At 42.0% G+C, this 25,090-nt stretch overlaps 1 protein-coding gene and 1 long non-coding RNA gene across 11 annotated transcripts in view; both read left to right on the forward strand.

The window, feature by feature from the left end:
- Positions 1 to 6,547: 6,547 nt before the first annotated feature.
- LOC135487962 (uncharacterized) lies at positions 6,548 to 7,844 on the forward strand. The gene is made up of 3 exons (XR_010446909.1): positions 6,548 to 6,653; positions 7,066 to 7,207; positions 7,745 to 7,844. It is a non-coding gene; the product is annotated as an uncharacterized LOC135487962 (long non-coding RNA).
- A 5,302-nt stretch (positions 7,845 to 13,146) lies between these two features.
- LOC135487909 (zinc finger protein with KRAB and SCAN domains 8-like) overlaps positions 13,147 to 25,090 on the forward strand; it is a 35,087-nt gene continuing 23,143 nt past the window's right edge. For 9 of the 10 annotated variants that reach the window (XM_064772143.1, XM_064772139.1, XM_064772135.1 and 6 more), the window contains exons 1-3: positions 13,147 to 13,287; positions 13,645 to 14,389; positions 14,727 to 15,353. In XM_064772143.1, the coding sequence (XP_064628213.1) occupies positions 13,676 to 14,389; positions 14,727 to 15,353 (1,341 nt within the window). In that variant the 5' untranslated portion in view covers positions 13,147 to 13,287; positions 13,645 to 13,675. Of the gene's footprint in view, positions 13,288 to 13,644; positions 14,390 to 14,726; positions 15,354 to 20,787; positions 21,576 to 25,090 lie in introns of those variants that run through there. The other variant, XM_064772136.1, reaches the window with a different exon arrangement.

Here is a 25,090-nt window from a genome sequence, read left to right on the forward strand (position 1 = left end):
AAAAACAGTAATAAAACAGTCAGCGCTGATCATGTTCTATTATTCTTGCTTGTAAGGCCCCATAAAAAAAATGTCAGTTTTCATCCCCGCCCGCATCACTTTTTTGACCCGCATCAAAAAAAATTTTATTTGTTAATTTTCAATTTCAATCACTAAATTAGGCTTTCAGCAGGTAAGAATTGATTCACTATCTATTCAGTTGCATTTCTGATGAAATTCTCTTTCCAATGATACCAGACATGTCTACTTTGGTTCATTTTAATCAACTGTTATTCACTTTTATATGAGGAAACTCGCCCCAGCGTAGATGACGGCCGGCGGCATGCCGAACGGACGACGATTGATTTGGCGCGAAAAACGCTACACTCATCAAATATGCCAAACACCATTGACACATCAGAGTTTTCAGCGTAACAAACAATATCACAGTGATTTTAGATAGTCAATGCTGTTTTACAATACTTTTCAAGGAGGTTCAGAGGAATTTGTTGAAAGATTTTGTCTTCAATTGCCAAATTCGCGCCTTTTTCAGAACACGTGCTCTCCCGGCGCTAAATGTATAGCGCATCTCATGGCGCCTCGTTGAACTAAATCTTCCACTTTTTGATACTAGCTGCCAGAATGCCGTTTGTCGTGTTACAGATTGTGCATAAAGCACGTATTTTGAAGGCGTGGTACGGAACATCTGTCCCGCCTCAAGCCACAATGAGTGACATTTATTCTGAGTTTTCAAGTGGCACATGGAGATTCCTTATTACACCTCATTTCCAGAGGAACCACTGTGCTTTGAATGTGGTACAGATGAGGATTTGTGCATCTATGATGCCAAGAAGAACTTCCCATTGTGTGAAAGGTGCAGGGGTACTGGAAAAACCTTCCAGGAAAGGCGAACAAAGGCCTTCGCACCTCGGGGGGCGGGGGGGGAGACTAACTTTTCACTTGTGAGAATGACGTCAGGCCTGTAGGACAATGAAAGAGGCACCAGGGTGTAGTTAAGCATAAATTTATAGCATCAATTTCATGTTCAATTGTTCATGTTGCTTTCATTTAAATACCCGTTTCTGTTCTGAAAAAATAAAAAATAAAAAATAAAAACCGCCCTCCCTCATCACTTTCTTCAGAAAAAAGGATGATAAACTAACATTTTTTTTATGGGGCCTAATAGGCCGTATATAGGTCGGTGTAATTGTATTTCCCTCTCAGTTCCCATTTATCTTCAACTGTCATATGGTCATTGACGTACTTAGTCATTTTTGTGTGTTTTTGTCCACAAATTAGTCATCAAATGTTCAGTTTAATGGCAATGATAGAGAAATAATGACGTGCGGAGTTTTTTAAATATCACTTCTGAAAGCAAATATCCAATACATTGGCTGCTATGAATAAAGTCTAGCAACTGTTTTAAGGCCTAGTGAATTTTGTATGGAGTTTTAGATAAAATCACTTGCTAGCCTCTATTCATATCACCCATTGATTCATAAATGGGGCAACTCGTACTGCAGTTACAGTCGATGATGTGAAATCCAAGATGGCCGCCTGGCAGCCACCTTTGATATTCATAGGTGACCTCTCCCACCCAGCCCCATCATGACACAGACTATTCAACCCCATCGGGCAACTCGTTGTTCAGCAGCAGTCCAAAGACGTAAAGTCCATGATGACCCCTGGCAGCCTTCTTTGATGTTGGATTGGGCCCAAAATCAATAGGTTACCTCTCCCATCCCAACCCATCATGTCATTGAAAATTCAAGCCCATCGGGCGTCTCGTTCAGTAGTTACAATCCAGAATCCGAAATCCAAATCCAATCCTTGCGGTGATTGGGATCAATAGCTGCAGTGGTTACGAAATGTGAACATTTCGCAATTTTACATGATCTTTGCCCTCTGTGACCTTGACAAAAGGTCAAGGTTAAACCAGTATGGTACATTATGTCCCCTCATAAAAGTACATTATGTCCCCTCATATAGTATATATATATGACCAATTAACTTGCATTTGCAGCTAAATTGAGACGTCTATAATTCGTAGTCATTTCAAGGTCAGTGCGCCTACCAAAAGTAATTGTTTTATTTCACACACCCCTGGACTGTTCCGGCCTAGTATTCATAATTCGGAGTGGAAGTTTTCGAGGACTGTGTTAGTACATTTGCGGTGTTTACTATAGACTGTTCAATTTATATGAGAAGAGGATGTTGTGATATCCATCACGCGACTGGGGTTGGAAAGATGGACGTTTTGTAATATTTAGTATCAACAATAACGTACAGCTAGATATTCGTTTACCTCATCAAACATCCATATTACAACACATGCAAACACCAGTATGTCGTGTTGAAGAACTTCCATCTCTCTTCTGGAATTTCATTCCAGTGAGTGTCCCAGGAATGTGCAGTTTGATATACCAAGTAGCAACAGGCAACACTACACCCCCCTGTGCAGAATGGTTCCAGTCCTTGAAGACACCACCAGTGCCAGTCACAACACCGCCAATCCCCACTGCGACTGTCACAGGTGTTGAAATGGAGAACACTTCATCAGTTTCCAATGAAGACAATGGCGAAGATGAAAGAACGATGGATTCCACCTCTAGTTGTTGGGAGGTTTCGACGAAATGTTCTTGACTCCTTGAATTTGCAGCGCCAGCTTCAGCACAGGTTTAGTCTGAGGCCCAGTGAGGGATATCGACAGCACAGGTTCAAATTCACAGCAGGACCAGCATTACTGAACGAGCTTCGAAATGTGTTTCAGGATATTGAAAAGCGCTACTGTGATGATCCCCAATACTTTGAAGAGCCAAGATCGAAGTTCATCAAGGAGGCACAGTCACTCTCTTCTAGTTCTACTCTTGTTTCTGCTCTCGTCTGCAAAAAGCCCCTCGTAGTCACTAATAAGCGAGATATTGCACTTTTTACCTTTTTACGTTTTGGCCCCCTGGTGGCCAAGTCGAGAATCAGATCAGACCGAAATTCAGTGTCAGCAGTTATATGATGTAGGGATTCCTGTGTACAAAATTTTAAGTTCATAACTTCAGTGGTTAAGAAACATGCCCGACTCAAACGGCCAATTTACGCAATTTGATCCCTGTGAGCTTAAAAATTAGGTCAAATCAAAAACCTGTACGATATGTGATGTATCCTTGCTAGGAGAACCTACCATAAAATTTCTATCGAAAACGAGTCACTCATAAGAGATATATCACACTTTTTAGGTTTCCACTTCTGGCCCCCTGGTGGCCAAGTCAAGAATTAGATCGGACAAAAATTCATTGTCAGAGGTCACCTGACCTGGGAGGTCCTGTGTACAAAGACGATGACGACAGACGACGGACACAGCAGTGTTGAATAGACGGTTTATGCCTGTTTCGCCTATTCCTGTTTCGCCTACAAAATTCCTGTTTCGCCTATTCCTGATTCGCCTATTCCTGTTCCGCCTATTCCTGTTCCGCCTATTCCTTTTTCGCCTATTTCCTGTTTGGCCTATTTCCTGTTTGGCCTATTTCCTGTTTCGCCTATTCCTGTTTCGCCTACTTTCCAGTACCCCTACAATAAATCGACTCTCCCACGGGGAACCTGAGGGATGCATGTCCATTTTATGGGGAAAATGTGAGGGGACAATTGGATGATGTTAACGATGTGATGACAATTTGACTAATCAAATGCCATCAACTTTGTTAACAAACCATGCCATGACCGTTTTGAAAGAGTCACCTTGAAAGCGGGGACAGTCCGGGACTTATTTGACCATAGGACCATAGGACCATACTGACACACAGTAATGAAACGGCCAGGGGCCATTGTGCTCACCGTATAGATATTTGGTGCTTTGTAATTCATCCAGATTAAGACACATTGTACATGTATAGTATATAGGTCAAACCAAAGTCGGTATGACATGTGATGTATCGTTGCTTGGAGTAAGTACCATAAGAATATCATCAAAAACAAGTCAATAATAAACGAGATATTGCACTTTTTACCTATTTTAGTTTTGGCCTCCTGGTGGCCGAGTTGAGTATCAGATCAGATCGAAATTCGGTGTCCGAGGTTACATGACGTAGGGAGTCATGTGTATCAAATTTCAAGTTCAAAGCTTTAGTGGTTAAGAAACGTGCCATAGTTACAATCAAACGACAACTTTACGCCATTTGACCTCTGTGACCTTGAAAAGCAGGTCAGATCAAAAACTCATATGATATGTGATGTATCCTTGCTAGGAGAACCTACCATAAAAATGTTATTGAAAACGAATCACTAAAAATAAGCAAGATATTGCACTTCTTACTTTTTCCATTATGGCCCCCTGGTGGCCGAATAAAGAATCAGATCGAGCCAAAATTTGGCATCAGAGGTTATCTGATGTAGGGGGTTATATGCACCAAGTTTCAAGTTCATAGCTTTACTGGTTAAGAAACGTGCCATAGTTTACACTCTAACGGCCAATTTACGCCATATGACCTCTGTGACCTTGAAAAGTAGGTCAAATTGAAAACCCGTAAGATATGTGATGTATTCTTCCTAAGGGTACCTACCATAAAAATTTTATCGAAAACAAGTCACTTATAAGCGAGATATCACACTTTTTAGATTTCCACTTTAGGCCCCCTGGTGGCAAAGTTGAGAATCAGATCAAACTGAAATTCAGCACCAGAGGCTATGTGATATAGGGGGTTATATGTACCAAGTTTCAAGTTCATAGCTTTAGTGGTTAAGAAACGTGCCATAGTTTACACTCTAACGGCCAATTTACGCCATATGACCTCTGTGACCTTGAAAAGTAGGTCAAATTGACAACCCCTAAGATATGTGATGTATTCTTCCTAAGGGTACCTACCATAAAAATTTTATCGAAAACAAGTCACTTATAAGCGAGATATCACACTTTTTAGATTTCCACTTTTGGCCCCCTGGTGGCAAAGTTGAGAATCAGATCAAACTGAAATTCAGCACCAGAGGCTATGTGATATAGGGGGTTATATGTACCAAGTTTCAAGTTCATAGCTTTAGTGGTTAAGAAACGTGCCATAGTTTACACTCTAACGGCCAATTTACGCCATATGACCTCTGTGACCTTGAAAAGTAGGTCAAATTAAAAACCCGTATGATATAAGATGTATATTTGCTATGAGTACCTACAACAAAAGTTTCATCGAAAACAAGTCACTAATAAACGAGATATCACACTTTTTAGATATCCACATTTGGCCCCCTGGTGGCCAAGTAGAGAATCAGATCGGACAGAAATTTAGTGTCACAGGTCATCTGACCTAGGGGGTCATGTGTACAAAGTTTTAAGTTCATAGGCCTAGCGGTTAAGAAACGTGCCACTGTTTTTGAACTAGGATACGACGGACGACGACGACGACGACGACGACGACGACGGCGACGACGACGGACGACGACGGACGACGGACACTGCGGTATTGTATAGACTCCCCTACGGTGAGCCAAAAATGCAGTAATAAATTCGGTACATACATGCTGCCACTACTGAAACATGTTTTAGTCATGCAATTAAAAAAATAAAACAAATTGACAGTGACACTTCTATCTGCAAATCTGGCGTTGATTCAGAAGTTGTAACAATAGTAAGATGTTGTGTTCGTGGGTGCGTGTGTGTGTGTGTGTGTGAGATGGGATTGAAAAAGGGTGTGGGAGGTCTTGGGGAGGAGGGGGACTCTAGTAGCTGTAGTGAGTGCTGGACGTGTGATTGATCAATGTTGTGCTAGTTGTGTAGCTATTGTTGTTATTTTAGCTGTTAGAGTAGTTATCGTAGTTATCTAGCTGGTATAGTTGTTAGAGTAGTTATCGTAGTTATCTAGCTGGTATAGTTGTTAGAGTAGTTATCGTAGTTATCTAGCTGGTATAGTTGTTAGAGTAGTTAGAGTAGTTATCTAGCTAGTATAGTTGTTATTCTTTTGGTTTTGTGTATCCTGCTCATCATCTATTTTAACCTATTCAGCTTTCAGTTGTCCAGGCCAGGCCAGGAGACCGATGACAATGATAGATCGGGTTCGATTCAAGCTATACGCTTGGTGTATTTGGTTATCGTGACTGGCGACTTGAGTCTAACTCATCTCATGTCCAAAGCGCGGTGGCTGGGTCCCAGGCATGCTTGCCACTTTGTTCTGCGGTCCTCATCTAAGTTTCGACGGTGATGACATGGACTTAGGTTCAGGGTACGTGTTCCCCTTGAGTCATCGTGGTTGATTGATGCGGGCAATAAGAGTTGCGTGTCGCTAGTCATTCAATTGGTCCCCTTGTTTTAGAGTGTTGGCGGGATAAGTCTTACGACTGTTAACAATAGTAAGCAATAGCTGGCCAGCGATCCCCTACCTGATCTCGAGGGGGATGGAATGACTGGGGTCCAAGTCCTGTTGTTAACCTGCGGAATTTCGTCGGACGAAATGTCAGGCGTGTCCGTGTGGGACTAGTGCTAAACCAGTTTAGTACTTATGACGAAGACATTGGGCTCTTTGGATAACAACAGTGTACTTGACCTCCTTGTGCTCCACAAAACTTATAAATATACCCGCTGAAATTGACACGACGGAGTAGAAGAAGAAGAGCCGGCCTCAGCTTGTCAGCCGAGAAGAGCAGAGAAGACACTGGACCCCAAGAATACAGTGTTCCTGCCGATGTTGGAGCCCAACAGGGTAAGCATCACTTAGTCCTCAGTCACATCTTGATTAAAAGATGTTAAAATAACTTTGAAAAAAGTATCCATCTGACATACACTATTTCATTTATGCGGTGGTCACACTGAAATGAACGACTGTTATGAATAATCGCATTTGTTTCGACATGGCCACATCTGAAGCTGGTAAGCTAGTATGAAAGTTGACCGTTAATGGTGCCTTGTGACAAAACGCGGCAAGAGTGGCACTTTTCAAATTGAATCGAATGCTCATTAGGCCAAGTGTTATAGCACCGAGACTCTTTTGAAAACAATTTTAAATCCGATTCTGTGTGAACACAGCATAATAACTGATGCAGTAAAAACACTCCGAAAGCCATATTGAAAAATTAGATAAACCCCTCAACAAAAATATGATTCTTATTTTGCAGCCCGGGCCAACATTGTACAAGGGCCACAAGGACCAGGGACACAAGGACAAGGGACACACCAGGACCAGCCCGACTGAGCGATGTTGCAGAGATGAACGTCGATCGCTCTCTGAAGGAGGTGTAAAGGAGGATGCAAACATTGGTAACTGTACTCTGAAGCATATTTTTATTCAAAATCATCACTGACACTGTCACTAGATGCTTGCAGTGACATCGTGGTCGTTTTATGTTATCAGTCAAAACCAAACAAGTGTCAAACATTCTAATTTTTAAAGAGGCAGCCAACTTGAGAATTTGTTTGTAGATCGAAGTTGGTTTTAAAGCTGAAATTTTGATCTGACCATTGGCACCCAAAGAAATTGGGGCTGATCAGTGAAAAATGATAAAAAAGCAAGCAGAAATTGAAGGGTGTCATTGAAATTAATGTCCACTTATACTTAGGAATCATCCGAAATAGACTGAAGCCAAAAGAAACTATTTTTTCTCTGGGAACCCTTTCCCCCCAGCAAGATATTCAGCAGTGCCACTTTATACAAAAAAGGAAGCCTGAAAGTTTATGAAAATGAAACCTGACACTTGAAGTGACACCCAACTCGCCCAAATGAAAAACGAAAATTCTTTGGGTTTCAATCTATTCTTTTTGAGATAGGTCCTTGAATGTATTTTTCCTGTTATCTAGCCCTCTGCAGTTTGAGATGATGGCTGTCGAGAAGACCCAACGACTCAACCAAGATCTACAATCGTACTACGGTAGACGGGACTCTCAAAGATTTGGATGACGAAGGAATCCAATGCTTATACGGTAAATATAAACTTGAACTTCAGATGATGACATGACAGTATATGAGCATCCAACCGTTTCCAGAAACGAGTGATGATTTTTTGAAAAAACCACTTCAGTCGCTATTTAGATTTGATCGACCCAATTATTCGGGCAGAGATGTGCTATGGTGACGATACCCACATATTGCTTATACCCCCATGTTGCTTGAAGACTTCAGCAACTCAGGGAGATCTTGAATGTTGATTGGGAAACCTTGGACCGTAAAACCGAACAAACTCAGCCCTGAAGTGTACTAACAGGGTGTACCGATATTAAAATAGGTAATCCATATGTTCTGTAGCTGCACCTATAATAGACAGGCTATTAGATTTTCCACCCATGGTTTCATCACTGCATCAATCCAGTTACACTTTACTAAACACGAACTGCGTCAAAAGTAAAAGAGACACATCTGTGCAGTGGTTTGGGTCCTTGACAAGCGGCCATGAGCTTCTGGGCTCACCGGTTGAAAATGCTCAGGTTGTCGTGCTGATTGAGCAGCTAATCTGAGTTCCAGTTCCACTGAAAGGTTTCAGAGGAAACAGCTGGGCGATGACCACAACCATTGTCGACATGGTGTAGGATTTAAGAGTTGTGATTCTATCAATTGAGTAACCCTAAATTTTGTTTTCCAGTCGCTCAAAGATGCGGGCAGACGATTGAGAGTCGAGTGGATTCAGTGGATCGAATGGTTGTGCTGAGGGATATCCATGTGCAGGAGTGATGAACCACAGTGCAGCAAACGATGCCTTGACAGACCAATTCAAGGAGAACCTTCGCTAAGATCAGGAAGGGAACGTGTTTGCTGTGTGGATGGATTGGACACACAAATGTCCGTCATTCTAATAGACTATAATGACAATGCTCTGATAGACTATAATGACATTCCAACTCCGAAGGGACTCTCTGGACTTAGGGAAAGCTACGGACATAGAGCCCGGACATGATATCCTGCAGCCACCACGAGGACAGCCTATCTCATACCTTCGGAGGGATGCCATCACACGGTAATATAAACAAATCAATTTCAATTTTTAAAATGTCCTTGATTAGGTGTAGCCTGATTTAGAGATCGTCAGCTCTCTGTTGAGGAACAATTTTCGAATCTTGTTTTTGGGATACCAATTACAGTGGGATTTTCATCAAACTCCCACTGATGATAGTTTGGACCAATCTTAAGTACTAAGGAGGTGTGACCTTAGACTTCCGTTTTTCGTATAGGCAACAGGTCTTAATTCAACGGACTATACTTATCATACTATACAGTTATGGATTCAAGTCCTATTTATACCAAAGATGTTTAGTAACTCGGATATAACATTGCGTGATAGAATAAGTTCCCTCCGTGACACTCTATCCTGGGACAGATATTCCTGCTGCACCAGTATTCTTCATAGTGTCCTATCTAATACATTTCCGTAAGATGGGCATGGCATCTGGTGTGGTCTATTTCTGGTCACCATCAGACGACTGCAGGCTGCACCTGGGAAAAATATCCAAATAGTCATCGATGGAGCCTTCTGCTGACAAAATATCCAGTAGATACAAATGATAACAATCACAGCTTCATCACAAGTCGGCATCTCCCAATAATCGCAATCATCACAAATTCCTTGCTTTGTATGAATGGCAGTGGGCGAGGGAAACCGTGTCAATGGTTGTAAAAAAACTACAGCCCGTTTCTAAACCAGCATGAATTGTCTACTAGATATCTATACAGTCAGCACAATGGCCCCCTTGACAAATTATCGTCTTAGCAAGTGCACCTACATGTACAATCTCAATTTCATGTTGTCTTTTTCTTTTCAGCATGATGAGCCATCCCGCAGAAGGGAGAAGGATGCTCCCATCGCCGTCAAGTAACAGTACGACGGTTAGATTGTATTTTGTAACCGTAGGCTTCATCGTTTTATCAAAATATCTGATTGAAAGGTGATTTAATGAAAATTCTAATTTTTCTGATGGTGAGAAGGCAAATATTTACCTTGCTTATGACAAGCATAGATCCTTTTAATCTATGCTTGGTTATGACCATGACCTATGCCATGGTTCAAAATCTTACACTTATTTAGAGAAGGAATTGAAATTTTCATTATGGGGGGGGGGGGGTGTTTTTGTCTAACAAGGGAGCCAATACCCAAACAAAATAATTTTCAAGCAAAATTTTGTGCTTAATGAAATAAGGAAGAACAATCTAGGGGGGGGGGGTTGTTTGTGGCTACAAGAGGAGCCAACAGCCGCCTTGGGCATATCAGGACCCTGAAATTCTTTCAGGCAAATTTTTCTGCTTTAAAAAATCACCGAATTCATCAGATATTCATTTGATTATATCCATCACTTTAGACATGGGGTCCATGTGTTGTTGTTTCGCTGACCCCACGAAACAAGAACACATGTGTCTGGTGGAACCGTAGGCCTTTCATACTGTTTCTCGATCTCATCAGTACCACAGAATCAACTGACATGGCCTGGGCTCCGATGCCCTGGACCCTTCACACTGGCTGGATCGGTTGCTCTGTACATGTACCTTCATGCTCGAGACAACTGACCAACAGTGATATGTTGAATTTGAATTTTCTTACCCGGGCAATGCCCGTTGGCAAAAATCTTGAAATACCAAAACATCTTTACAATTGAACTAAAACAGTTAGTTGAACTCTCACTGTTTTATTGAAAATGAAACATGCCAGAATATCAAAAGTTTGAATTTTTGATATTCGTATGAAAATTTTAAAAAATTTTACAAACAAGACTGATCCTACCCTAGTGGTCACACAGGAACAAAGTCAGCCTCTTTTCATTTTTATTCAAAAGACCTTTCATTGTAAGGGCATTGTCATGATCTGTTGGTTAGGAAAGTATCTTCTAAACCCGTCATGACAATTTTGGTTGGACTTGATACTGAATTGATCGAGAAAAGTGTAATTTTAAAACGTAACTTTTAGACGTTTGTCCTGTATGAATGTATTTGTAAATCCTGTGTGTAAAATTTTAAAAAATTGTGAAATGTATTAAATGACTTTACGACTTGGCCAAAAGTATGGCAAAGCCAACTTTTAATCTTTGCCCTGTCAAGGTCACCTCTTTTGTCATGCAAATAACATATCCGAACTGCGCCTTTTGTCATGCTAAGTGGCAGCCAGCTCTGTCCAGCGGCCATGACAAAAGTGGTTCCTTTGTTATTCAAATTGGGTCCTGCAAATCAACAGCAGTGACCAAACCTATTGTCAGCTGACATGGCTCACCTGAAGCCATGAACAATAGGTTTTAATACAATAGCTATTCATGTATAATAAACAGGATGAATGCATGAAGAGGTTTAGTGCCAACTCAAACCATTGTGTATAGTTGAGTCTATTGTGTTTGATCTCAAGTCAGCATTGTGTTGCAAGGACACTTATTAGTGTTTCTTTGTGACCTCTTGTAAAGAAGTTGACCATGTCTTGAGGGGATAGTGCTACTATCCTATCTCCTGGTCCTCTTCTTGTATTGGGCTTTCGGAGTGGTGCAGCAAAAAAATGTAGACGTTCATTGTATAATGTACAATGTATTGAGTCATTTTAAACATAAGCGCCTGTCACCTGTGTGATGGAGATGGCGACTCCCTCCGATTGCGTAGGTTTTCTCCCGGTATGTGGGTTTCCTCCTACACAACATTCCAATTCGTCATGTGTCTTCCTTGGAATGTACAACAATAAAGATTTTTTTGAAAGAAAAACAGTTTTTTTCTTATTGACTGAATAGCTCTCTTAAAGTCTCATCATTGGACCATGGCCTCACTCACAGCCTCCCTCTGCCTCCACCATGGACACCAGATTCCCTGCATTTATTTAATACAACATTGGCAGCCCAGATAGGAAGATTAACAGGATGTAAAATCAGGCTGCTGCAAGAGTCTACTCTATGGTACTCTGCTCTCCGGCTCGATGACCATGACCGTGCCAGAGTCGGAACAGATTTCCAGTAACAACAGGTCCCTGTCTGATCATTTCTCAAACCAAAAGAATTTAAAAGGTGGTGAAATTCACTCCTTATTACAACCCTCAATTTCACCAGCCATAAAAGATCGGGTAGGGTATTGTTACCATAAATCTCCTCCCAGCTCGAGTACGGCCAATCGATTGGCCACTTTGATGACTGTAATACCGAACCTGAGAGATGACTGTCGATGTAGCCATCAATAATAAGACAAGCCTGATTTTAATTTTTGGCATAAGGGATAAAGAAACATCTTCCTATTTTGGCCTGACAACCTGCAAAAACAATAGGGTTCTCAAGCAGCTCACACAAAAGCTTAAAGCAAAATTAACAGCACCTGGCTGGCTTCACAGTAGGCCTTAACCCTTGGTCTTAACCATTGTGAATAAGAGCTTGGGTGATGATTTTTTGGCCAATAATACATTGACCACTCTCACTGGGACTGTTGATGGCCACAGTCACTTGAGTTTACATTGAATGGTTTATCACCAGTATGAATCCACATCCCTCACTTGAGTTCACATTGAATGGTTTATCACCAGTATGAATCCAGAATTGCGGTTGTTTCGCGCCGTGTCGTTTTCGCCCCCAGTCTTTTCGCTCCAAATCGAAGTCGTTTCGCTCCCTTGGACTTCTGTTGGGATTGAGAAAGTACCCCGGGAAAGTGCAAGTGGCAAAGTAGATGTGCTTTCGGGGGTTGTCAAATCCACAAAGAAGGAATCGTTTGGTCATCTACTGTGTGATATTTGGCAAGTCACTTGTCTTTCATTCTTTATCATTCGTCCAGTCATCAAGAGTGTGATCCTGGGCAAGTCTATCTTCTCTTGCAGTCATACCACGAGTGAGCTCTGGGACTTATTTTGGGAGTTATTTTGGCGTCCAGACATCAGTCATAAGCATCCATCTTTTGAAAGAAAACTTTGATGAAATCGGCTCAGTGTTTTTTTCTCGTACTGCGATCCAAAGGGACAGTGATATGGGGCGAAGACTTGTTAAATCAGTCTTGTCTTATTATTGATGGTCACATCGACAGTCATGCTGAGGAAATCCAATCAGGGGTTAATGTTAGCTGTTCCCTTCTCCGGTCCTTACTTCATTACCTGGGTCAAGTTGCTTACCTTAGTCAATTTATCTATGAATTTCAACAAATATTAGTTCATTGTGCCCGAGTACTTTCTCAATCCCGACAAAAAGTCCCAGGGAGCGAAACAACTGGGGGCGAAAAGGTCAGGGAGCGAAATGATTGGATCCCATCCGAACTCCCTGCCGTTGCTCAGCATCCTCAACAAAAGAAAATGGTGGGAATACTGTTGATGATCTTGAGATGATATTTGACCGAATATAACCAATTTATGATCGATAATTATAAGTCTGCGTGCATCAGAAAAGTGTATAAAGATATTGTGCATTAGCAGAAACAGGTATTTGTTATAGTCTTGCCTTTGATTTTGTGTTTGGGCGTGTAAAGTGGCGGCGATTTGCGAAAAATTGCACGAGTTTAATTGTGGTGCTCTGTGGTGCACCCAGGTAGCGCTCGCAACTTAATAAAAAAACCGGTATTTCCCAATCCAGTACTCAACATCTGAACATATAGTCATGCCGTAACATGTCATGGCAGTGATGACTTTATGGGAATTTGTCAGGTATTCTGCAATTGTGCCATATAATGATGATATTCATCGTTCTAGGCCTAATCGAATCGAAACTAATCCAATAAGTTTTGAGATGCGATTTTTGTTTACGACATACGTCAAGAAGAGTCATATTCTCTTTTTCAGGCTTCCGATAGATAACGTTGCTTGTAGTTAGATGATGAAGGACAGCACAATGTCGGTTGCAGACACAGAAGAAGAATTTATGGCACCTCAGGTGTCGAGCCCTACTGATGATGAAGAGGAAGAGGTAGAGGAAAACAGCCCCTTTGAAAGTATGCAAACAGAGCTACACAGCAGGGGTGCAGAACTGACAAAGGCCTGGTCAAACTTGTTCAGTTTCATAACGAAATATCAAGCGGAACTTTTTGTTAAAGAGAACTCGGTTGAAATAGCAGAGAAGGAAATAGAGCAGAGAAAGAAGCAGCTTGCAGAAATGAAACCAGTGGTTGATGCTGGTAATGAGGAGATTACACAATTACAAGATGACATTCGAACGAAAGAAAGACAACTTCGTCAAGCACAGTCGCAACTTTCTGTCAAGGAGCGAATGTTACAACGGGTACAATCAGACCTGTCTTGTAATATGGAAATGTTAGAAAACTCTCGAAGTGAACTTTTAGGCAAACAAAATGAGATTATTCGATATAGGGGTGATCTAGAACGTATGAAATCTGAATTGACTATAAAACAAGAGCAAATACAAATCAAAGACAATTTGTTGAAGAAATTACAGAATCAACTCATGAAGGAGAATGCCGAATTGAGGGAACAGTTGGAACTTGAACGACGGGCGCTACAATTGGAGAAACAATCACATGAGCTGACGAAAAGAACCCTGTCGTCGCAGAGTGGGGGTAGGAAGCGACCGGTAGGTGTTCATTTCTGGGCAAGTTCATGAGGAAGAGGCTACTACACCAGATTATGGTTTCTTCAAAAACTATTTTACCATGGTGCGAGTTTGGGCCTCGAAATCCCATTTAAATTCAAACCTGAGGAGGTTTGCTGTTCTCAAATTTGTGTCGAAAAGTGTCTGCACTGAAAATACAATGAAAGGTACATGTACATTGCAAAGATGTCTTGAAATCAAGCCTGATCTGCAGATTTGTGGTGGTCAATTCTACAAATCGATGCCAGGTTAACATCTATGGCAACACGTCGGTCTTCATTTCAGAAACCATTCACAATTTTCAACATTCATATTTCAGAGAACGAGTGAAGGCCCTGCTGCTGTGATAGAAATTCCTGACTCGCCACCAACACTAGATCTTTCCGTTGAAGGAGATTTCGGACTCTCAAACATCATCTCATTGGCCGAATCGCAGGCTATGGGAGAAGACTCTTCAGCGCAAACAAGACTTTCCTCGGGACACGATACATCCCGTATTTCAAACACCTCTCAGTCTTTCACAGATCATTCCAGCCGTTTACACCACATGCCAACCACGACCACTCCCTCCCAATGGGGTTTTTCAACCCCATCTAAAGTTGCCCCGTCTCCATCAAAGTTTATGGCGTCACCCTCGATAACGCCTACACGGGCTTCTCTAACAAGTATTAATGACAATATTTCAATAACTGATACAGCTGCCATGACATCCAGTGATACATTTTTCCCCCTAAGTGTTTCTGAGGACGTTAAACCTGGTATTGACACTATGACATCTAGTATGCAAATGGACAGTGACAGTCAAGGCAATATGCCGACTATAAAACCAGGGACTCCTAGCTCAGGGACAAGTGATAGTAATCAAGGCCCAGTGCCAGTGTCGGGGCCGATACCAAGTCCAGCGATGTCACCAGGTGGCAGCACGGATGGGGGAGCAGACGGAAAGGTAGGGATCAGTTAATAAAACTTGTAGTAATCAACAGTGACAAAAGTCTCGTGATAGGAATGGTAGCTCAAACGATGGAGATGAATTATGATTATATTGCTGTGAAACACAAAATGTTGGTTTGAGAATTGTCCATAAATCTATTATTTGACTTGAGATGACAAAATCTTGGTTGCCATTAAACATCGGCTATAAAAGTTCAATTCACATAGTTGTCCATTGCTGATTAGATTCTAAAATGTGTGCCAGAACTCGTCATCGTAAAAACTGGTCTTGCAACTGTAGAATTTGGCAGTTCCTGATCAAATGCAAGGATACTGTCACAAACAATAACAGTAACAGATTGAGCAGACCCATGGATGGGTACTATAATCAAGAAAAGGTTGAGCCTGTTTTAGTCATTGCAGCGTATAGCACAAAATGTACCAGTTGGTCGTCCTCCATATGACATCTCTCTGAGCTGCTCTTCTCTGACACAAGGCTGATGACACTAAGGGTTCAGAGTGCCTTGTCCACCACTAATCTCCACACTTTTTATCACCCAGAACTGTGCACAGCTGGTTCTGTTGTTTCGATTCTGATCCCAAGTTGTGGAGGTTTGTGGAATTCATGAATTGTTCAAATGTCGGTCTGGAGGTCATGCACTGCTTAGTGAGCAGATCTGAAATAATAATGACTTGAGGAGATGACAGGCAGGTTTCTGTCATGGGCCTTTAGTTGATGATGTGGGCCATTCCCTATCATGGATGGAACTACATTCACTACAGAGATGTATCATGTACATACAACATGATTATAGTCTGTACAGCCTCGAGGATCTGTAAACCTGATTGAAAACCTATCAATATTATTCACCTCCAGGTTAGCATTTGGGCACTTCTTACTTCAGAACACTTGAATAATCAGGATGGCATTTTCGTGTGAAGAAAACTTGATCCAGAATTCTGTGATGTCAAAAAAAGTTTTAAAAAGAAAACTGTCCTATGATAATTTGCCTGTAACATTTTAATGTTTTTGAAAAGATTTTGCCGGCATTTGAGTATGAATCAGTGGAGGATGTGCTTCTTGGAAGAATGTCGCAACCAGTATGACTCAGTGGAAGGCTGTGCTTTCTTGGAAGAATGTCGCAACCAGTATGACTCAGTGGAAGGCTGTGCTTTCTTGGAAGAATGTCGCAACCAGTATGACTCAGTGGAAGGCTGTGCTTTCTTGGAAGAATGTCGCAACCAGTATGACTCAATGGAAGGCTGTGCTTTCTTGGAAAAGTCGCAACCAGTCTCAAACCTGTACACTGCCTCCAACCTGTAGACTGCCTCCACAGTAACAGGCTGTATTGGAAGTCATGACTTTGCTGAATCAGCCAAGCTGGACGACCAATCACTCAGATTTTAAATGACAAAAGAGAGTCTCAGCAGTTCAAGTTGCTGGACCCAACCAATTATGACATACATTAACACTGACAAATGCATTGCAAATGCAGCCCACAGAATGGATTCATGTGTTCTTGACTCGGGGATGCCAATTTGAATTTTCAGGTGTTTTTAGTAGTTTTTGGACCCGTCATTTTGAACCCAACAATTCCTTGATTTAGCTAGACAACTCATCTTTGGTCACTTATCCTCTTGCCAAACTTCGAAAACCTGCTGTGCAGGAAATGCTCTCCCGATTTTCATATTGTGATAGTTGTGGTGCAGTGATGTTTTTTGATTGAACCTCATCACGAAGGGCAAGTCAGGTGTGGTGTACTAGAGTATAAAATTTGACCATCGTTTTTCTTGTTAACTAAGTACATGGTGCACCAGAGATGAGTTGTGATTTGCCACCACCACCATGGACATCTACTCTGAACTCATCATACACAACTTGGTTTCTGCTCTAAAATACATGATTACTGAGTGTAACGAGCTAGACTTTCCAAATTCTATGTTGTAGTAAAATATACTCAACTTTTCACAGACGGGACTTGAGTTGGACTTCCTTAGTCTTTTAGGGAGTGAAAAAATGTTTTGACAACTTCTCGGGAGCCGGTGACAATTTGAACAAAGGGTGAGATTAACTTTTAAAATTAACATATTCATTGGTTTGTCCATGGTGGAGTTTAGAATATTGCTTTATAAAAATGTTTGCTGATTGTGGAAAATCCATTTTGAAATCAACAACTAAAACAGTTGAAAAAAGAAAATTTGAAATGGATTTTCTTTGTTCTTGAATTTAGCAAAACGCATTGGCAATTGTGGAGAAATCGAAGAGAATGACATCATATGATGACTTTGTGCATGGCTATGTCCAAAAATGTGACTCGTCACAGCAAAACCAGGCGCATGTCGCACAGAAGATGAGCCTAAATGACACCAGGAGATAATGGAAGAAATTGATGTGCTCATATTTCACAAAAGGCAGACAATAGAGAAATGAACAAACAGTCCGTCTCAACCTGCCAAGCTCAGAGCGACATGCACCTGGTTTTGCTGTGACGGATCACAAATGTGTTTCTTGCACTGTCAGCCGGTAAGGGGGATTGATTGTTTTCTCACTAAAACAGACCTAAAGTAAAAGGATGCTGATCTTTTTCCCTGAGGAAATGATGGTCTGCTCATTCAGGTTTTGTTCAGAATTGCCAGTGTTGTGTAAGTCAACATTTATGGTTTGATGGAACCCTTTAGAACTGCAGGACATAGGCCTAGATTCTTCTCTATTTTGGTTAAGATCAAGTATTCTACTGCTTTTCAGTTCTTACTGTCTTCGATCGATTGTTGCGTATTTTTGTGGGAGCATAGAATTTGTTGAAGTAATTAGTGAAGCATGAAGGGTTGTGCCTTCTTGTGAAGTAGAAGCCCTTGCCGGGCTTTGAAAAATGAAAGCTGTATTCAGCTGTACCTAGGAGCAGGAAAAGTATTTGATTTAATATGAAATGCTGAAAAGTTGGAGGTTACTTGGTCTTTCCAGTTCAATTTCAGCAATAGGACACGGAAGAGGAAGAAGATCATCCCCATTCACGTCATTCTTCAATCAGCAGTTTAGGAATCCTATCATTGTGTTGGAAGTTCTATTTTCTGACGCTATTGACTAGTTGGGCAAGGATCACCGTTTTGCGAGTTGTGGCAATCATCGCTGCTCTCTGCTTCCACTTGTGTCCAAGACAGGTTGAGACAAGTCCTCCGCTGCTAAACTTACGAGTTACCTCTAGATTTAGCTTCTTCCTTTCTAATGACAGTGACATCTTCCAAAACTGGGATCCTTGCATGACTGTTGACCTCGTGAAGACGGTAAAACCTGTTGTGGACTTTATGACCAACGTACGAATCAATTGCCAGCATCAATATGAATCTCAGGTCGGTTGGCCTGTGTCCTTTCTGTCTGATCGCACCATGGAAGTTCTCCACTGAATGGAATGGGACTAAACAATGTGACGTTCCAGTGGTCAAAGAAAACCCGCTGGCGGGAGATCAGTGCAAGCTGATGGATCTCCCGCATTAACCTTATCTAGTGTGTTTTATCATGACAACAGACAGAAAAGACAGCGACCTCCCTTATGGTGGGTCAGGGTGACACGAGACCTGAAAAGTAGCTTTCAGATATAATGGGTGGAAACTGCTGAAGCAGATTGCCTATGATCTTCAAGCCAGGTTTATTACAGCTGTTTTAGGCCTATCTAGTTGGTAACAGGTAAATGAAGATCTGGAGGGTTCCATCATGCCGTTAAAAGATATTTTGCACTCTGTCATTTTGTGTTGCTTGTTGTGTCCCGCTTTTCATCACCCCGCCAAAGGTAGACATTACAACCTCCTGTATCTTTTCAAGTCTCTTTCCGACGTCTGAGTCAACCACATGTGTTTGAAATGTTTTCAAAAGAACTGGCTATCATTTCCAAAAGGCCTGAAATCAACCTTTGGGAAAATCCCCCCCTAATATAAGTGCCCCTTTCAGGAGCAGTTAACTCAGAGACAGTGCAAGAAATTGAATGTAAAGTGAAGAATGCAGTTTAGGGCTGATGACAAGTTTGACAATCCTGGAAGCCTTTTGACTCCGTTAGTGATATTTAATCAACCGTTATGCAGTTATGCGGTATCAAAAGAAAAAGATATCTCGGCGGCCAACCTTGTGTTCTCCTTCACAGAAAAGTAGAATTTCATTTTTGCAAGTTTGCTGTTGGCTGATTCTGTATTACTCTCGAGGGCGAGAGGCTTCCACAGTTGTATACCGCTTTGTGTTTATCGCTTCTTACATAATGTTTGCATAGTCGGATGAAAAATACCAAGCTGCCATCAAAGGCTCCAAATTCACGCAGACCATAAAGGATATATACGATTACGATAGAAATATAGGCTTACATTTCGATAACTTTCCTGAAAAATATATCTTTTGATAAGGGCGACTTTCCAATCATACTTCATTTGATGGACGGATTAGAATAATAGATTCACTAGTTGATTTGTTGGCCACTGTTTTGTAACACACTGTCTGATTGATGGACGTTTGCAGGATTGATTTGAACTGACCAGACAGGTAGCTTGTTGCAAATCATTTCTTGCTGATGTATGAATGACCGTCGGTCTATTTGACTGCTAGTCAGATAAAAAGTGACGAAAGAAATGAAGGATAATAATGTGATGCTAAATGATAAATATGAGAGTATGTCAGTGACATGAAGGCTGCAAGAGGCACAACCTGGAATACAAATGAAAGGTAGAAGGATTATTCCATGAAAAAAACATGCTCCTTACCTCTGTAGGATTCTCGCCAGACAGTTAATTCTGTAGTCGACCTTGGATCCAGTGGAGGTACTCTTGTATTGTGTCAATAGAAAATTGGGGATGAGGTGGACAACATTATCACGATAAACAAGAAAGTTGATATTCTGATGGTCAATCAAAATGATTTCCAAGTCCTTGCTCTTTGAGTTCCTATGTTGTGGTTTTAGTTCTGTGTTCGTCTCTTGTTGCTGGTTCTGATTCATGATTGTCAGAGATTTCTTGATGACCTCGTTGGCTAAGGCACATCCATCACATCGCTAGACCTCTCCAGTGCCCCATGTGCAGCATGACGTTTATACATCGATATCGCAGCCAAAATCACATCGTGACACAACATGGCATCGATTGCTTGGCTGACATTCCTGACGAGAGTTACAGATGTTCTATATGCGGGCTTGGATTTACTCAAAGCCGCTTCACTCCTAGGCTTTGTCAGTTTGTTGCAGACAGCAAAATTCAGCACTTTCAGTAGGCCCTCTGCCAGAATGACTTGTTCAATGACATGGCCTTTGCAGGATGTTGAAAATCTTGAGTGTGAACTGTTTGCTCGTTATGAGTTCCGTTTCACTTCCAGTGCAGTCATGGTGGTACAACAACTCAGCTAGTTCCTTGAGTCTGGACACCGTTAAGGGACATAGCGCTGCAGTTACTACATCAAATCCACTTCTTTATAATTGCAGTTTGCGAGCAGAATCCAGCAACGTTTTGAGAGTCAAGATGTATCATATCATAACATCTGTCGCCCTCGTGGGCGTCCTGCGAAGCCAAACTCCTTGAAAACATTGGCACACCAGTGTGAGCTCTGTGGACGTTCTTTCAAACAAAAGTGTACCCTGACCCGACATATGCGCATCCACACAGGAGAGAAACCATACGATTGTCCAAGCTGCCCGAAAAGCTTCCGGCATCGATTCAGTCGGCATGAACACATGCTGAGCGTCCATGGAAACTTGGTCGAGGTCGTGGATGAGTGTTACAAGTGTGATATCTGTGGGCGTGGGTTCTTCCAGAGAGGTTCTCTCATGCTTCATCGGGCATCGCACGCACCCAGAGATTCAGCTGTGGACAAACTAAGCTTTCCTTGAAGTGTCTTTGTCTTTTGAGAAACAGCGCCGGGAGAGGAGGGACCAGTTGTGGCTGCTGTGTCTTTCATTGATCACAGATTCGTTGTCAGTTTTGAAGCTGCGCCTTCAATCAAGGAGTTTTAAAAGAAGTAAACCATGATTCAGATAAGGGTGTCTCTCTTGATATTGATGAAAGTGTTTAGGTTTCTTTCTTCCCTGTGGAGACATGAAGGTCTCTCTCATAGATGGCTGCTTATTTTACCCATCTCCTTGGAATGAAGGAAGGCATAACGCTATGATATATTGCACTGTGCTGAGGAGAGAGCACTCTGTGACATTGCATTCATGATGAGAACTGTACAGTTTACTATGAATGATTTTAAAGGGGCTACATCAAGTGCCTCGTCTTGGTTTGAAGTCTAATCGGACTAATGTATGCTTGCAACTGCTTTTCGTCTCATCGTCATATATCTCATTGTCACTTTATTCTGACCATAGGTTGTCATCTATTTCAGGCAGCTACAAGAACCCTGTATGGCATAAAGGGACTGTTTTGACTATGAAATAGATCATCTCACCTTCTGTCTTCCCTGAAATCTGTTACACGAAGTCTTTCTTCTTTTACAGCTTGGATTCCTTGGTTGGTCAAAGTCCCCTCTGATGTCCCAGGAAAACTTAACATCCAATGCGAAGCCCTATCCATGTCTCTTGTGCCCGCTGGTGTGCACCTCCGCTGGTAATCTCAAGACGCACTTGAGGAGCCACTCGGGAGAACGTCCCTTTAAGTGCCCTGTTTGTCGTCAGGGGTTTGCGCGGAAGGACGCTATGAAGACACATATTCGCGTCCATACTGGGGAAAGGCCGTATGTTTGTCAGATCTGTGACCGCTCGTTCACTCAGCTGGGTCCACTGCGACGCCATCTAATGGCAATGCATCACACTTTAAAAAACGTGAAGTTCCCAGTCTGAAGGCGAGGTTTCAAAATGGGTAACATACAGCCAATGTGTTTGAGACTCAGTCAGGACCACTTATCTGTCTCGATTTAATTTTTCCAAAAAACAAAATTTGGTCAATTGTGTGCCGAGCTGTACCATATTCTGTGAAATAGTCTTGTACAGGTAGTAAGTGTGCATTCATTTGTGTTCATGTTGTTTAATCTTGCAGACTAGGAAATAAAGTCAGCTCATCACAGCATGTCGTCTTACGTAATTCTTTCACTTACGTAGCATCCCTATTCTTCTACTGCAGGCTGTCCATGGGAGGGTCATGCAACAATCACAAGTCGTCACCCCGGGAATTTACGACGCTTTTAACATGAAATGCCAAATCTGTGGAGTAATAGCGACAACGCCTTCAAACTTGAAGGTTCACATGAGACGCCATACTGGAGAGAAACCATATTGCTGTCAAATATGTAGTAGAGCATTTGCTCATTCCAGTGCCCTAAAAGTACACCAACGTATCCATACTGGAGAAAGACCATATGGGTGTCGCTACTGTGATAAGGGGTTCACAACCCTTGGGGCTCTGAAACAGCACCAGTGGTTGGTTCATAACGTTGTTGTAACTTTCCGAGACCAACACTGAATCGTTCTGTAACTGTACCTCTGGGCTCTTATCTGTACCAGAGAAAGCTGCGTGTCCTGCACAACTTATTCATAGTGGTGAAGGACCACATGGATGTCCCTTTGATAAGGGATTCACAATCCTCGAGACTCGAGAACAACCCCTATGGTCAGCTCATAATGTTGTTCAACCTTTAAAGAAGAATGCTTCTTAGAAAATGTTCTCTTGTATTGATATGTGCTGCCTGCTGTTACACTGGAGGGCCTATTATTGTGATGGGGAAAGTTGTACTACTTTGCCTCACATATAACTAGGATGTCCTGATCTGCAAAAGCAATCATATTGCATGTTGTGTGCTGTCATAAAGCCTGCTCGTACTAAAACATTCCTGCAAGTCCACTCATTTGGGTCGTTTGTATATTTACAGGTCGGACAATTCTCCAGGTTTCAATCTAGCAGACGATCAAACACCAACGGATTCGAGTGTCACTCCTGCGGAAAGTTATTCTCGAGGCAGTGGAATATGAAAGTTCATTTGAGGCAACATACGGGAGAAAAACCATTTCAGTGTCGCATTTGTGGTGCGGCGTTTGCGCATAATTGCAGTCTGAAAACTCACATGTATCAACAGCATCTGGAGTGGCAGGATAAGGAGAGGTCGTCACAGACTGGTGACTTGGGGAGTAAAATGTGATTCTGATTACCCAGTGAGACGTTCTCAGTTCCTGATCAATATGCTATGGCATTCCTGAGTTCTCTGGATGGCATTATTTCAAGTCGCACTGCCAATCACTCGGTTGGTCAACATCATAAAATCCTGTTTATCTAGGACCAGTGTAGTGAAGTGACCAATTTGGGACCCAAGTCAGTGTGCCCGGTACTTGGAGACTTTAATCTGCTCAGAGGTGATTGCTAAAGATGTTCGACTGTAGTGACTGATTTGCTTGGGTTGACTTGGTTATTTGAAATCTACTTTTCGCTACATTCAGCATGCTGTGAACTTTCCTAAAGTTGCAACACAATATCAAGCTGACGAACTATTTCTTGTTTACAGTACCAGATAACGGATGGATGCATGGTACCAAATCTTAACAGTTGGCAGCGAGTGTTGTTAACCCTATAACACCTGGAGGCGCCCGATGACGCCCGCCGCCGATCCCCCTGGAGGCGCCCTATGACGCCCGCACACCTATATTCATATTTCGCGTGCTAAGCTACCGATCTCCTTCAGAGTGCCGCCTATTTTTAATCTATGAAACTTAAGCTTTCAAATGCCCGGATGAACAATGGTGGTTGCTGTAGAAGTTTTTGAGATATTTGACGATTAAGTTTTTGTTTCTCTTCAAGCCAGTAAATTCAGGTTGGACATTTGAGTTGCTGAAATGGATCGTTTGTTTGATTCCGATTTGGATGTACCCTATCTAATAGGGAATTTAATCTTCTTTTAAATAAACAGGTCTTATAATACATTATTTGGAAATTCACCTATGTCATTTTGTAAAAAACTGGACCCATCGCAAAAAATGTGATTTCCAGGTAAAATCGCGTCGGGGCCTAGGGGAATAAGCACTTGCGCTGGCAGTGGCTCTAGGTGTTATAGGGTTAAAAGTATCTGTACCAAAACTTTGACAAACTGTTTTCTCTTTTACAGTACATGATGATCAGTGGTCAAGGTGTAATTCCGAGACGAGCTTACTCAACCCAATTCAAGTGCCATATCTGTGCGAACAATTTCTCCTCCAAAAATGCCGTCACTCTGCATATGAAGTGCCACACGGGAGAACGTTCGTTTACTTGCACGTTTTGTGGTCGGATGTTTGCACTCAAACAGACTCTCCAACGCCACGAACTCGGCCACACGGGAGAAAGACCCCATGTTTGCAGAGTGTGCAAGAAAGACTTCCGGCGTTTGAGTACTATGAAGAATCACATAATGTGTCGCCACCTGACATCTTGGCATACTCCGAAGAGTGACTGATACATTGGCCTTGGACTTTCCTTCTTCTTCGTCTTTAGCGCCCAGTAATTTCACTACACAATGCGCAGTTAAAATGAGATAAAGGAAGGTGTTGTGTCGTGGATTAACCTTCAGTATAAAGCAGCTATCGGGGAAGAAGACAGTAACGGTGTGTGCTAATACAGTTTGCGTCCTCTCTCAATTTCATCTTGGTTATTTCTCTTTTGAAGGCATCGTTGGCATCTTGAACGGCAGAGAATCTTCTTCACCTTGACGTTCTCTCCCTGAACTTACTTGTTGTCTTGTGTGCAACTGGATGAAACCGTTACATATTGATCCCAAATGTGCCTCAGGCTGTTGCCCTTTTCATTTCAGTGGCGCGAACTATTCACTAC

This window comes from Lineus longissimus, chromosome 5 (assembly GCF_910592395.1).
Source record: "Lineus longissimus chromosome 5, tnLinLong1.2, whole genome shotgun sequence".
In the NCBI taxonomy this organism is placed as follows: domain Eukaryota; kingdom Metazoa; phylum Nemertea; class Pilidiophora; order Heteronemertea; family Lineidae; genus Lineus; species Lineus longissimus.